The following is a 15063-nucleotide window of genomic DNA, read 5'->3' as shown; positions in this document are numbered from 1 at the left end:
AAGATTAAATCAATTACGTTAAAAATTGCATTAAACAAGAATTGATTAAGGTAATTGTCCACGTCGAGTTTTCATATTTGAAAGCCGCGCATAATATGATCATTTGACAAATTTTAAAACAAATCACATTCAAAATAAGTTATAGCAGTATCATTTAAAACCTCATCAGATATCTTGTTGCGCAACTCAGTTTTGATAATCTTCATTGTTGAGAATACTCTTTCAACCGTTGCTGTAGATCCTAGCAAAATCAACGTCAACTTCAAAAGCTTATAAAAATGTGGGCAAGACTTATACAAACCAGATTGAACTAATGTTTTGGAGAATTCACCAAGAATACTTAAGCTTGAAAATCGCTTATCAGTAGAGAAATTATCAATAAAAGTATCCAACTCAAAACTAAGACAATCTAAGGCAAAATAATCAAAATCATCGGGATACAACTTTGCCATTTTGAATACCTTCTCTTTGTTGTAATAGGAAAATGAATTAGCAGGATTCAAACAACCAACTCCAATAAGTAAATCTGTACCAATCTTAGGAAAGCGACAATCAAGTTCTTGCATTTGCATATCAATAATCGTGTAGAAAATATTAACATGATAATAGTGCTCATTTGTCACATCTGAGAGTCTGCGTTTCGACTTTCCTTGAGCACGTATAGGGGCCAACTCATCCATTCTAAGAATATCAATGTCATGTTGTACACAAAAAGATTTCACTTCATTTATCAAAGATTCCCAACCTTCATCCCTAGTCTTTTGAAATCTTAGTAGTGCCAAGCAAGGACATAGCATTTACAACGTCTTGATCTCTTCTTTGCAAAGATAGACTTAGCCCATTAGAGATCCCTAATACTAATTTCATTAAATAAATCATGAAAGCAAAATCAAAAGTTTGTATGCTATCCAAAATAGCTTGAGTTCTAGCTATACCATCATCTCCGGTAACTACAAGAACATCAAGCACTTTAACTATAGGAGAAAACATTTGAATGAAATTGGAGAATGTTTTAAAATGAGAACCCCAACGAGTATCCCCAGGTCTTTGAAGACCAACTTCTTGATTTAAACCCTTTCCAATTAATAGCTCACCTTCAGATAAGGCTTTTTCAACCATCTCAGCTTTTTTTTTCGAAACGCATCTCTACGTTTATAAGAAACACCAATAGTATTCAATGCAAGATTGGTCAAATCAATAAGACGCTCAACATCAACATGTTTGTGTGCAACCTTAACAAGAGTCAATTGAAGTTGGTGAGCAAAACAGTGTACATAATGTGCAGATGAACAATCATTATGGATTAAAGTCCTTAGCTCATTAATATGACCTCACATGTTGCTTGCTCCATCATAACCTTGCCCCCTTATATGAGATGGACTCAAAAACAATTGAGCAAGCATAGAATATATTGTTTATTTGAGTGACTCAGCAGTAGTGCTAGTAACATGGGCAAGACCAACAAAACGCTCCATTACAAAACCCCTTTTATCAACATATTTCAAAACAAGAGCCATTTGTTGCTTACAAGAGACATCACGGGATTCATCGACTAAGATAGCGAAATAATCATCCCCAAGTTCCTCAAGAATAGCGTTAATGGTCTCTTTATAATAAGCATTGGCAATATCTTTTTGGATCAAAGGAGATGTCATTTGATTATTACCAGGAGCATTTTTTAAAACTACACTACCAACACTTTCATTTTTTTTGGCCAAAAACTCTAAGAAAGTAAGAAAATTACCTTTTCTACTGGATGTTTCACTTTCATTATGACCTCGAAAAGGTAATCCTGAATACAAAATTAATCTAGCAACTTGTATGGATTGCTTTTACATCATAAGATCTTCACATCTTTTCACACATTGAATATGAATACTATTCGGTCCCCCAATATGTTTATCAAATCTTTTGATATTATTCCAAGTCCTAAAACCTTTACTAATGAATGTGTCTCCTCCATAATGACTTGCAATTTCACTTTCAATTGCAAACAAATAACAACACAAGCAATAACAAGCATCATTCTTAAGACTATATTCTAACCAATTAGAGTACTTATCATACCAAGACTTGTTAAATCGATGTGCATATCCAGACAATATAGTTTGGGGATAAGTATCATTTCGGGGTTGATAGGGACCTCTTTGAATATAAGCTCTTCTTACCTCATCGCGATCATTCACATCATAATTTGGAATTGGCCATCTATCAGCAGGATCGGAGGGAAGAACACTTACATCAATTCTACCTTTTTGAGTTGAAGGGGTATGTTGTTGAGGCGATTGAGCTTCCTCTAGGGGAGTTGGTAAATTTTCAGATCTTGAACTAGTATTGCCAATCAACGATCCAAAAGATAATTTTTTAAAATACCTATCCATTTGAATTGTAATAACATGATCAAATAGATCAATCACAAATTCACGCTTGAACTTTTAAATAATTACTAAAATACTAAATAACTAATTAATCACAATTATACAACCTTTAAAGTTTAAACTATCTAAACAATTAATCGAAATTATCAATCGCTATTTGTTAAATAAGTAATTTCTAATAAAATTATATATATATATATAAAAACCCTCTAAATAGATAAACATATAAATATAAAAGCCCTAATTTCTAAACAAATAGATAAATTCATTAACTCATAAATAAATTGATTAGAGATAAACAAATTACAAATAGAATTAAGAATTAAAAAGGATAAACTTAAGAGCCCTAGTTTATTTACCTAGTCCACTGATTGCCGCCGGTGTCTGATTGAGTCAAGATGGCCGGCTCGCCGCTGCAATAGGCCTACAGTGCAACTCGACTACGGGCGGTTGTTGCTTCTTGAATATCATTACTCGTTGGTTCAGTGTTCAAATGGGAGGGAAGTTAACTTTGGTTCTTTTGATTTTGAAATTGAAAAAATGGGTGGGGAATGGCCGAGAAAAGTGCTGATATTTTTTTACAAAGGGAATTAATGATAGCCAACTAGCATGGGAATGTGGGCCAGAATATATTATTATGAAAATCAGAAAAAGCCAAAAAAATTAAGTTAGAGGGGTTTGAACTTGTGATCTCTTGGTTATCCATTCCTTCACCAACTTAGCCAACATAACCTATAATACTAATTTTTTTTCTCATAATTTAAGTGATGTCAGTTGATATCGTTGATCCCCCATTAGATCCGCCCCTGGTTTGCGTATATGTTTTGCCTTACAGATTCAATGTTTCTTCATCTATGTACGCTCAATTTGAGTTTAATGTAGTGATAAGGCAAGAACTTCAACGTTTTTTTAAAAAAAAATTATATTGAATCGAAAATACCTACAATAAATATATATGTGAAGGGTCTTTATGTTTCGTGATCATGAACCTTTTCTTTTGGAGTAATGATATGCTTTTAGGGAACTTAAAAGTTAGAGATAAATTTGTTATTTTAGTGTTAAAAAGATATATAAAAGTAATATTATTTTTCGGTTTTAATTGTAAAATTATTGAGTAAATATAAGAAAAATTATTTTTTTTTCTCTTCCTTTAGCATATACTGTAATTTATAAAATTATTTATTTTTTTATCCGAAACTAAATTCGATGATCTTCATAAGAGAATTCATAAAAATATTTTAGACTAAAAGAAGTGAGAAGTGAGAAGTAAGAAGAGTAGTCATATATTTATAAAAAAAAAAAGTATGGATTATAATATAGTTTGCACTTTGTCTTATAAAATAAATAAGATTATACACTAAATTATATCTTCATACTCAAAAAATTAGCTAGTTGAATAATACTTACAAAAAAAAGTCAAATTTTTAATATTAAAATTTGAATTACTTGAAGTAAGAAATTTAAGATATCAATATTTATTAAAATTTAATTAAGATGTTGAGTCGAATCATTCAACATTATACTAAATGATTCTCGATTATAGAAGCTTTTTTAGTAGGGTATTGAGGAGAAATAAAAATTAAAAAAAATTATATTCTTATTAATAGGATAAGAACGATGCAACCAATAAATTAACACGAGTCAATTCCTTATTTATTTTAAATGTAATATTTTTTTTTTCAGGTTTAAATCTAATTGGAAATTGGAATTGATTCTTTCTTATCCAAGTCATGAAACCAAAACAGTGACAAAAGACAACATATTACATACCCTAAATTTAAAAGTATAAAATTCGCATACATTTCATTTTTGTAAACTCTCAAAAAATCTTCATCTCTATCTTCTGGAATCTGCAACTGTAACACCTCTTTCACAACTCTTATCACACATATCTCTATAATGGCAGGAATTGGACCAATTACTCAAGATTGGGAGCCTGTGGTCATTCGCAAGAAGGCTCCCAACGCTGCCGCCAAGAAGGATGAGAAAGCCGTCAACGCCGCTCGTCGTGCTGGCGCCGATATCGAAACTATTCGAAAAGGTTTTATTTTCACTTTTTTCTTAAATATTTCCTTGTGCTTGATTTTGGCATCTGGTTGTTTTTTTCAAATTTCTTTTTGGTGTCAGATTAATGGAATTCTTGCGATGTTTTATTTTAGATTTTTGTTATTAGGGTTTAATTTTTGAAGTTTATTGATTATGATTCTAGGGTTTTCAATGATGCGTGGATTTAACAGTATTCTTAAAATTTCTATAATTATGTTGCAATTACTAATAATTAGACGGTTGCGGTTTGTAAAGGAGATTTATTGATTAGAGTATGATTCTAGGTTTTTCACGCTATTACTAAAATTCTGTAATTTTGTTGCACTTAGTCAGAATTTTACTAATTTATAATGCACATGTTTCTTCTATTTGGTTGGATGAAAAACATTGTCCATGAACTATTTGACAATTGAAAATGCAAGTAACAAATAATTTTCTTTTATTTGGTTTGATGAATAACCCCTAAAAAAATGAAAGTATTAAATAGAATAGTTGGAGATGGAAGAGCAGAGAAATATTGATTTCCTTCCAATTTTGAAGTATTTGCAAAGTGATGGATAACTCTTTTTCACCCAAGTTTTCCATTTTAATTCCCATCAAAACGAACAATGGAAAAGGGAAAAAACTGTTTTCCAAGGAAAATGTTTTCCGCCTAACCAAACACCTCGTTAATTTGTTTTGGATCCCACTGTAAAGAGACTTATGTGTTAATTCTTATCTGGATGGTTCCGTTTAGGCGGATTCTGTTGAAGTGCATAGCTCAGATATATTATTCTTCATCTAATGTTTTTGGGCTTTGATTGCAGCGACTGCTGGAACAAATAAAGCTGCATCTAGCAGCACTTCACTGAACACTCGGAAGCTGGATGATGAAACCGAGAATCTTGCCCGTGAGTGCATTTTCTTGTACCTTGAATACCGTACTGAGATTGAACTTGAGCTTTTGTGTGGTTGGGTCGATTTTGGGGATGGTTTAAAATATGTCACTTGATCTATCCTTCGTATTGATTTTCTAAGGTTTAGTTTTTTGTTAGGAGTTTGTTCTTGATTGTTTAATTGTCTTACATTCTCTTTTTGTATATTTTTACGTCTCCATGATGCCACAAGCCACAAGTAATCTATTAAAAATGGCTTTTAGTTGATTGGTGTAGCATTTAGGCATGGTTGATAGTAATACTTATAACATTTCATAACCATTATACCATTAAATGGAGACGTCCACCTTGGCGGGTCTTGGAGAGTCAAATATACACAACCTGGCCTTGTTAAATTAATAGTGCAACATTACATGCAATTTAACAAAGTCATTTTACTATAGTTCATTATGATCTGAAACTAGAAATGGACAAATGGTTGATATTTACAAATCACATGATTTGGTTGCAGCTTATTCTAGGCTTTGTAAATGATTTTGTGTCTTACTCTTCATGATTAAAAACTCTTCTTTTGTGTCATAAAAGTTTAGTAATCTTTTTATCATGCCCTTTGGAATTATGACGGATGAAAGTAGGACCTTTATCACTTAGAGTAGCTTATGACAAAACCCTTTATTTATAACTTAACTAGTTCAATGATCTTTCCATCATGTCCTTTGCAATGACACATTGAAGTGCAATCTCTCTCTATTTCTTCTATTTTTAGCAAACCCAAGCTGTTGAGATTGACAATTCATTTTGGCCTACAGTTTGAATGATTCCTTAAAATCGTATATAAGTAATGTATATGAGCCTCTTACTGTAAGCTAATTAAAGGGGATTTATGGACTGGGAAATTTCAATTTGAAGGTCAAGAGTTGTATGGATACTTTAGTATCTATAGGCATTAGGCATGTGCTCGGATGTGATAGTCTTAGTATAAATCTCCTTGGCAAAAGTTTTTCAGAAATTATACACCCTCGTATATTAATCAAATGTCTTATTTGTTTTTTGACACTATTTGCCAATCACTCTTAGTTTGTTTTTTATTTTCAATTTATAAGTTAAAACATAATCATATGGGATATTGTTGATTCATTCCAATGTAAATTTAATTCATATCAACTTCTTATAATATTTAACCAAGCACTATTAGAATTATTGAAAATTAAAATAGTGCATCAGCAAGTGTGCAACACCAAATGTACATTTGATTAGAATAGAAGGGAGTAGTTTGCCTATCTGGAATTCACTTAAAGAGCTGTTTAGATTTGTTATTCTGTATTTGGCTCAGACTTTACTTGGAGTTTTCCGTAAACACTTTTAGGAGCTTGAATATATCATTTGCTTTATGACTGTATTTCACAGCTCACTTTTTTCGTTTTTAACTCAAATGTTTATCTGACCTTTCTACTCAACTGAATTTTGTTTCAGATGATCGAGTTCCAACTGAATTGAAGAAGGCCATCATGCAAGCACGAATGGATAAAAAACTCACCCAATCTCAACTTGCTCAGGTTTGTTTTGATCATTCTATCTGTCATGTATTCTATCAAGTTTAGAATTGCAGGACCTAACCGTAGTAACACAAACCCCCCCCAAAGGGATGGGGCTAGAAAAGTGTTGATTCGGTTTCTGGAGACTGTTATTACATGATCAACGAGTCAAATTGTCATGTATACTTGATATCTGTATTCACAAAGCTGTGTTTGTTCAAAAACCTAATGGACATGGTGCTTTGTTGCAGTTGATCAATGAGAAGCCGCAGATTATACAGGAATATGAATCAGGAAAGGCCATTCCAAACCAGCAGATCATCGGAAAATTGGAGCGTGCTCTTGGGGTGAAACTGCGTGGGAAGAAGTAGAAGTGAAAAAGAACTCAGAAATTTTACCGTTCCTTATAAGACAAACTGTTCCGTCACAAACTGTTCTGTCAAACTATTCCGTCGCAAACTGTTCCGTCTAATGTGTCAGTGGAGTTTGAAGCTGATTTAAATGACTCTGAATGTGATGGTTGCTTCTGTATAAACATGTGGCTTGGATTAAATCTATGGATATGAATAAGACTATGGATGGATGCTTTGATCTTTTGTTCCTTTCCTTGCCACAATATGTTTGATTGGATGTTTTCTATGGAATCGTTGCCTTTTGTGTATGAATTCTTTTCTACTGAAACCAAGGAGTATCAATTTACCTTAGCATATAACTTTGCTTTTGAATTTTGGTCAACTCAACACCTTCTATTGACTCAATTTTTCCTATTTGATAATTTATGGCAAACTTCCTCCATATTAGTTTACAAAATTTGATCCTAAGGACATTGTCCGATCTTTATGAAAGTGTTCATCTTTAGTTTAACGAGAAAAACTATTGTATTGCATGTGGGAATTCGATTTCATTCTAGGATTCTAGGTTGTCCTAATACAATAAATAGTGCAAAAACACTTGATTATTTCACAAAGGACAATTTATTATCTCAATGCCATTTATTGTCTTGCATTTAGAGTGGAGTTTGAATTGGTTGGATCTACACAATCTTTTCCTTGTTAACAATAAAACTAACAGAGATTATATTTCTGTTTAACCTTTGTATACATACGTCATGAGTGCACATGATTTAATAAATCATTTTATTTTAGTCTATTAATTTGAAATCAAAGAACTACGTATAAATCTTGGCTCCATCAAATAATGACATTATAAACACTTGCTTACATAACACTATTTAAGGCAAAAACACTTGCTAAGAGTAGATTCAAGTTTCAATAGAACAAGGCAGGATAAGCATCTTACATCTAGCACTCAAGAGATGGTCACTAGATCACCCAAGTGCATTTTCAATTTGTTTTACTAATTCGTATTTTGTAATGAGCGTATACGTATTCATTTTACAATTAAGCATCGATAAAAATCATAAATATACGTCGATTCACCTACTTTTACAAACATCTAGACGCGATTAACTATTTTCATATGTACGTTATCTTTCATCTAACCAAGCAAAAGTAGCAGAAATTTAAAGATTTGGGAACGAGGAGAAAGAGGGAGACAAATCTTAAAGACATCATTTTTTTTGATTTATTTTTTCCTTTCTTTTGTCTATAATTAATGATAAGAACATTACATTCAAACATACTTCTATTGAGCTATACCCATTCCATTGATACAACGCATTAAAGGCAGTTCACTCACATGCAAGTTTTTTACCAAAGCTTGTTAGACAAATTGCAAATGCTTGGAAGGCCGAGAGTGGCTGACGGTAATCCATGGTAAAAGTGTGGTCTCCAACCTTTCCGAACTGTAGGAGAACCACCTCTTCATCACCTTTTCCATCCGGTTGGCTTTGATCGACTGTCGCTATAAGTTGAAAGTTCTTCACTGAAGCTACTGTTACCCGTCCATGAAAATTTAAGCACCAGCGCTGCAGGTGCTCGTACCACCGTGGTGTTTTACTCTTCAGAACAGTACAACTAAAATCCAGATCGGCTAACTTAGAATCGCTATACTCTGCCCGGTCTGCAGAGGTATCTCCCAGTGATCCAGGGCATTTAAGGGAACAATACATCCTTCTTGGGCCTCTTGACTTCAAGAGGTTAAGTTTGTAAAATACTTGCCCAACTTCATAATTACCAGCTGGAAGTTGGGGGCTTATCTGTTTGCTTGCAAAACGACGAGTGGATCTGCTACTAGATGGTTTGGCTCCATCATGAGGTGGAAGGCTATCATATATTTTAAAGTTCGTACCAAGAAAGTCCGAGCTGCAAATTAAAATTACAGAGTTGTAAACATAGGGTTGGTTGCAACTTCATCTAAGCATGCGTTTTGCTGATGGATTGACTGTTCATAGACAAATCAAAGGATTTCGATTGTGTACGGCATATTCAGTAAAGGGTCAGAGAAATAACCTATTCTGTTCTTAAATCAAGGCCTACAGTTTTAAAACAGATATACTCTAAATGTATAGTTAACACAGAAAATTTTGGGGGTAAAAGGCCAAAGTTATCATCATAAATCATCATCATACTCAGTGTATCCCACTCATAGAAAACTATGGTCAGATAAAAGGCCAAAGTGATAATCGAGGCCTAAATTTCAAAAGATTCACACGATTGGAATCCTTTGATCTTCCCCATAAAGAATCTTAATCGTTACCCTCGTCTACCAAGCTACTCATAGCAATTGAAACTCTTTTTACACCTAGTTTTTGTTGAGCACCTTGATTGGAAAGTCGGTTGGGTATTAAGTTAACCAACAAAATTAGGCTTACTGTTAACAAAAAACGGACATACTTATAATGCAGATAGCATCGTAAAATCATAACAACCATACCTTAACTTTCCAACATACGCTTGACTTCCTTGTGATAGATCGTTAGCATCAAGTGATATAATGTACTCAATGTGTGCACCACGCCAATACCTCTTAGCAGCTAAAAGAAATTTGCCTTTCTCTGCAAATGCTGCAATTGACAAATTACAATTAGCAACATCAAATTATAGATATTCCATACTTTGATAAAAACACCCTAACAATCTGCGACATACAATAAGAGAAATTAAGCTATGTCAATAAAAAGATCCGTTAGACATCATATTTGAAAAATAAATTTTAGAAAAAAAAAATTGGCATTCCAAAGTGATCATTACACACACCTCTTCAATAATCTAGACATATATCATGATCCAGTTTAGGGTAAGAACTAAGAAGTGATATCAATCACGTTTACGAGAAACATATTTTACTCAAAATCCTCAACAAGCACTAGTACATTTTCAGTCTCTCAAGGGAACAACACCTGTTTAATGGAGCCATATGACTGCTTGGACTGCAATGAGCTAAAACTGTCAAGAAATGCATAACAAAAGAGATGAATTAACTCGATGTGGTTCTAAGACATAACTTCAAAAAAAATGAAAGACATACCATGAGTCTTTCCAATGAACAATTAAATAACAAAATTTATTATACATTACATCTCTACGACACCACCGCAAAACACAGGTATATTCAAGGAAGTATGCTAATAGTACACATAAAAAAAAAAAGATAATTCACAGCTACTAGGTTTCATATTTCCTTACATGATGGTGATACAGAGAGGTATAGGTAGAATGTAGAATTTCTCCTGTCCCATTTTATGAGACACTGAAGAGGAACTTCACGTGGTCCAGGCTGCACCCATCATTAATCAATTAACAGCATCAGTTAAATAACTGAAGTTGTAATAAATAGTTTATAAATGAATGACAACAACAACAATAGAAACAGCTCTTAAATGAGATCTATAGAAAATGGAAAACAAATGGAATGTAGACGTGTTTGGCAAAAAAATAGATGGACTCCTATATATTATTATTATTATTATTATTATTATTATTGATGTAGACGTGTCATATACATCTTAATTGATAAAAAGAACTAACCATATATTGCAAAGTTTATTAAGTGTCTATTTAATCAACCAGAATTTTAATTACCAGATATCATTAGGATAAATAAAATATCATGTAAAAAATAAATTTTATTCTCCTCTTATTGTTACTTAAATGATATTCATTTGTGAATGTCTTGCACACTCTTTACTTTTTCAAATATTGTATAGAACAAAGTATATGTAGCATATGATCACCCTAAAATAATAATTTTACTTTACGCTACAAAATAAATAAAATTTAAATTTACTTGGAGAGAGTTTAGAGGGATATATGCAAGTTTAACTTCTCTTGTAGTAAGTAAGCATTTAATTTAATTTCGATTGACTTACAATTTTTAAACAATTGTCATAGTGATTATGTGCCCATCAAGGGCAATGTTGATTATATGTAGTACATCCTAATCCACGAAAGCTTGTAAGGAACACAAAACCATGACTCTGTTGTATACAAGGATTGTCGTAGTATCAAAAATTAGACGTCAACAACGGACATGGGTATGCAACTTGAATTTTATCCTTATAACATGAATCACTAACATACAAACTAAATCAAGGTTGGAAGACATGCATTGTTGGACAACTTTACAAAATTTATTTCGCGAGCACGACTATATCTCATGGACTAAAGTACCCCTAATGGAAGCCTTCATTAATTATTCATGTCCAATTTTGTATAAATAAGGTTAATATTTATATTCATTCTTAATTGACCCAACCTACAAGACAAATATTAAAAAGTGGTGGTTGTGTGAGTTACTTGGAATAATGCCTACAAATCACAATTGTCGCAGTGAAGTTATGTTGAAAGTGAGGTTAATAATATTTGGTATAGTTCCCACAAATCACAACATTAACGTGAGATTTGAATATTTAATTCTTTCTTGTCTTTTGATTTTATCCTTGCACAAGTTTGATAGCCTACAACCATCAAATACGGATGGTGTGTCTTTACAATTTAGGCAACATCTCCTACATTTCTCCAAGTCAAGAAATAATGATTTGTGTAGCATTATCTCCACTTCTATAAGTCGCCAGATGATTTACACGTTTTTATACCATGTCTTTAGTACTAATAAATAATATGCTTGAGCTAAGTCCAAATTAGACTCCCTACTCATTTCTCCTTACATATCCTAAGTATCCATGTACACTCTCAAAGTCAATTTAGCCTACCATGAAATGTCTACTCTGTTATTCATAATACTTAACCGGGAAGTGAACATGCTAAAGATGAAAAGTCAACTATCAGCATCGTCACTTGTGTTAGACTTCATTTCCAAACCTAGTGCAAAACAACAGCTGTGTCACCAAATTGCGGCTATTGAGGTTAGCATGACCGCTACATAGGTTGCAACACCAACCACAACTGAGAACGCCAAAAATACTTGACCAATATCTTGCCACATTATTTACAAAATCGACTTGCCAATAAATACAAATCCCAATAAAAACCAATTGTCCCAACACTTAAATGCTAACATCCATTAAAAAGCAGCAACAACATCCCTCAATTAGAATCAGAAGCACACACATACGTTGTTTGATTAAAACATTCCATCTTTCGGTGAAATTAGCAGGGAGGCAGTTATACTATCACTCAATGTAAACTCCAATCACAACAATTTTCCAAACAAAATCAAGTAAAATTTACTAACACAACAAGGCTAATATAAGCAAAAAATAAACCTTAAAAGGTAAAAACTAATAGTTGCAAAGTACAAGTGCTAATTCATATTAAAACTAAGGCTTTTGCTTATCACTCCTGGCTCCTATACCCTGGTACACCTAACCCAATAAATTGCCTAAACTAAACACTTTTAAATAGATATTAATTCCAAAAACAACATTCAATTATTCAAACTAAATTTACCCAAATCAATCATCAGAATTCAAAATCACAAAATACCACATTTAATTTAATTACCCCAAAATTTGAAAGGTAAAAAAACTAACCCTAAATAGAAAAATTATTTGTTTAAAGCAAGAAGGAAAAGTATCTTACCAGTAAACGAGAAGACTTTCCACTGTATTTGATTACTTGAATATTTGTAAATCAAATCCCAAAACAACAATTAACTTTTCAAACTAACTTTACCCAATTCAATCATCAAAAATCAAAATCACAAAAACTCACATTTTAATTAATTTCCCCAAATTTTGAAAATAAAAAACCTAAGCATCCCTAATAGAAAAGTTACCTGTTTAAGGCAAGAAGGAAAAGTGATCCTCCCAGTACAAACAGGAGCTTTTAAAATCTCTTTAGTAACATCTCTCCACCTTCTACAAACGCATGCGCAAACAACCACGTTTCGACGAAAAGGCCATTCATCGTTAGAAGAATCAACTCGTGCTATTATATCGGCCAAAATCTCCGGCAACAAGGACGACCATGTACCACCATCTTCTCCATCAATAACATCAGCCCGCGACGTGACATCGGCGGAGGAAAGAGAAAACGGTGGGTGTGTGCTTGGTTGAGATTTGGAAGATAGAGAGAAACAACGAAAGGAAGAAGAATGCCTTGAGAGGAATGATCTTGATAGAGACATTAATGGTTACTGGTGATCGTGGAAGGAAGTAAGAATCTCTGGGGCTCCGACATGGAAATGTTTGAATAGGCTTACCGGTGGAATTTTTTTCGACACTAAAATGTCCAAGAACGTTGAAATAACAACAATCACAATTGAGCTTTAATATGTCGGCTAATTTCGACTTATAATGACATTGGACTCTTTTTGTGAAGTAGTCATTTTGTCATTGAACAAAACCGCTACTTAAAGTAATCGTTTGTCCGCTACTCTTAAGTATTCCACGTCCAAAAATTAGCATATTCAAGATTTTATAAGTAGGGGTGTTCAAACAAATTTGGTTTGCATAATCCGACTCGGAATATCCGGTATTCTGTTGTTAAAACCAGATAACTAATCCGAATTGTCAAAAGCAGATATTTCGGACTGCATACCCGATTTATAAATTATCATGACATTGGCCGTAGACAATGCAAGTTCAAATGACATAGCGGCCAATTACCTTAAGAAAAGACTTAACATTTGGGATATTGGTTTGTTGGAGGGTCAATACCTACATATAAGATGTGCATCACATATTTTGAATTTAATTGTGAAAGATGGTTTGAATGAAGTTGATTTGTCTATTTTGAAAGTCCGTGCTCTTGTGAAGTATGTAAGGTCTTCTCCTGCTAGGCTTAAAAACTTTAAAGAATGCATAAAAGAGGAAAAAGAGGAGAGAAATAGCCTTGTTGTTTTGGATATTGAAACTAGATGGAATTCAACTTATCTAATGCTTGAATCTGCTATCAAATTTAAAAAGTCATTTGCTTATTTGTGCATGAAAGATTCTGCTTTAGTTAAGTTACTTAGGAAGTTTGGTGGTGCTCTTACTGAAGAGGATTGGAAGAAAGTGTCTACTTTCTTACCTCTTCAACCTCTTCCATTTTTACTCAAAGTGGGACTCAAGGAATGGGAAAAGGTGGACCTTATTGAACTAATGAATTCAAGATATCAAATGGAGACAGGTTGTTCAACCTTGTGATTCTAACTTTGAAATTTTACTATGGTGGAAAGATCAAACAAAAATGTATCCCATTCTTCAAAAGATGGCTATACCTATTTCTACCGTTGCTTTTGAATTTGCTTTCAGTACTGGTGGTCGTATTCTTGATGATTTTCGAACATCATTGACACCAAAGATGGTCGAAGCCCTTATTTGCACATAAGATTGACTTCGTATTTCTAGAACTCCTTTAGCAATAGAGGAAAGTTTGCTTGCACTTGAAGAAATGGAAGAAGATTAGTATAAATTTTTAATCATTTTTGAATTGATTATTTAATATTTAAGAGTAAAAATATTTTTCCTTTTAACCTTATATTGTTCGTAACTTTGGTTTAGGTAATGCATTAACTTTGAAGCATCTGGAGGTCATAGTCGATGAAACCCTTGACGTCGTTGAAGATGATTAATGGAGCTTGAAGTTTCAACTTATAAATTTTAATCGCTTGCTTTTAGTTTTTTAATAGTTAGATGTGTAACTTTATGAGTTTATAGTTGTATTTCAATTAACTAATGGTTGTAATTTTAACTTTTTGTGACTAATTAAGTTAAGTATTTATAGAGATTTAATACTTGAATTATATATATATATATATATATATATATATATATATATATATATATATAAATGTTAAAAGAAATAAGGAAAAAAATGTTTTTAGAAAATAAACAAAACCGGGTTTACGGTTTCATGGGTCGGAACCAGGTCACGATTTTAG

General features: G+C 32.8%; 4 protein-coding genes across 4 annotated transcripts; 1 reads left to right on the top strand and 3 right to left on the bottom strand.

Annotated features, from left to right (window-relative positions):
• Positions 1-14: 14 nt before the first annotated feature.
• LOC130818674 (uncharacterized) lies at positions 15-680 on the bottom strand. The gene has a single exon (XM_057684832.1). It carries the CDS (start codon positions 678-680, stop codon positions 114-116), a length of 567 nt encoding a protein of 188 aa, XP_057540815.1. The 3' UTR covers positions 15-113.
• A 735-nt stretch (positions 681-1415) lies between these two features.
• LOC130818673 (uncharacterized) lies at positions 1416-2381 on the bottom strand. Its single transcript, XM_057684831.1, has 2 exons — positions 1880-2381; positions 1416-1792 (listed from the first exon to the last, which is right to left on the bottom strand). The coding sequence occupies exons 1-2, from the start codon at positions 2379-2381 to the stop codon at positions 1416-1418; spliced, it is 879 nt and encodes a 292-aa protein (XP_057540814.1).
• Positions 2382-4069: 1688 nt separating this feature from the next.
• Positions 4070-7499, top strand: LOC130817989 (multiprotein-bridging factor 1b). The gene is made up of 4 exons (XM_057684002.1): positions 4070-4419; positions 5231-5314; positions 6773-6855; positions 7086-7499. The coding sequence occupies exons 1-4, from the start codon at positions 4278-4280 to the stop codon at positions 7203-7205; spliced, it is 429 nt and encodes a 142-aa protein (XP_057539985.1). The 5' UTR covers positions 4070-4277; the 3' UTR covers positions 7206-7499.
• Positions 7500-8393: 894 nt separating this feature from the next.
• Positions 8394-13511, bottom strand: LOC130817988 (tubby-like F-box protein 7). The gene is made up of 4 exons (XM_057684000.1): positions 12973-13511; positions 10422-10512; positions 9670-9799; positions 8394-9098 (listed from the first exon to the last, which is right to left on the bottom strand). The coding sequence occupies exons 1-4, from the start codon at positions 13321-13323 to the stop codon at positions 8525-8527; spliced, it is 1146 nt and encodes a 381-aa protein (XP_057539983.1). The 5' UTR covers positions 13324-13511; the 3' UTR covers positions 8394-8524.
• Positions 13512-15063: the final 1552 nt, after the last annotated feature.

This window comes from Amaranthus tricolor, chromosome 7, assembly GCF_026212465.1.
Source record: "Amaranthus tricolor cultivar Red isolate AtriRed21 chromosome 7, ASM2621246v1, whole genome shotgun sequence".
NCBI classification, from domain to species: domain Eukaryota; kingdom Viridiplantae; phylum Streptophyta; class Magnoliopsida; order Caryophyllales; family Amaranthaceae; genus Amaranthus; species Amaranthus tricolor.
The sequence above is the reverse complement of the archived record's forward strand: the minus strand, read 5'-3'. Positions and strand labels throughout refer to the sequence as shown.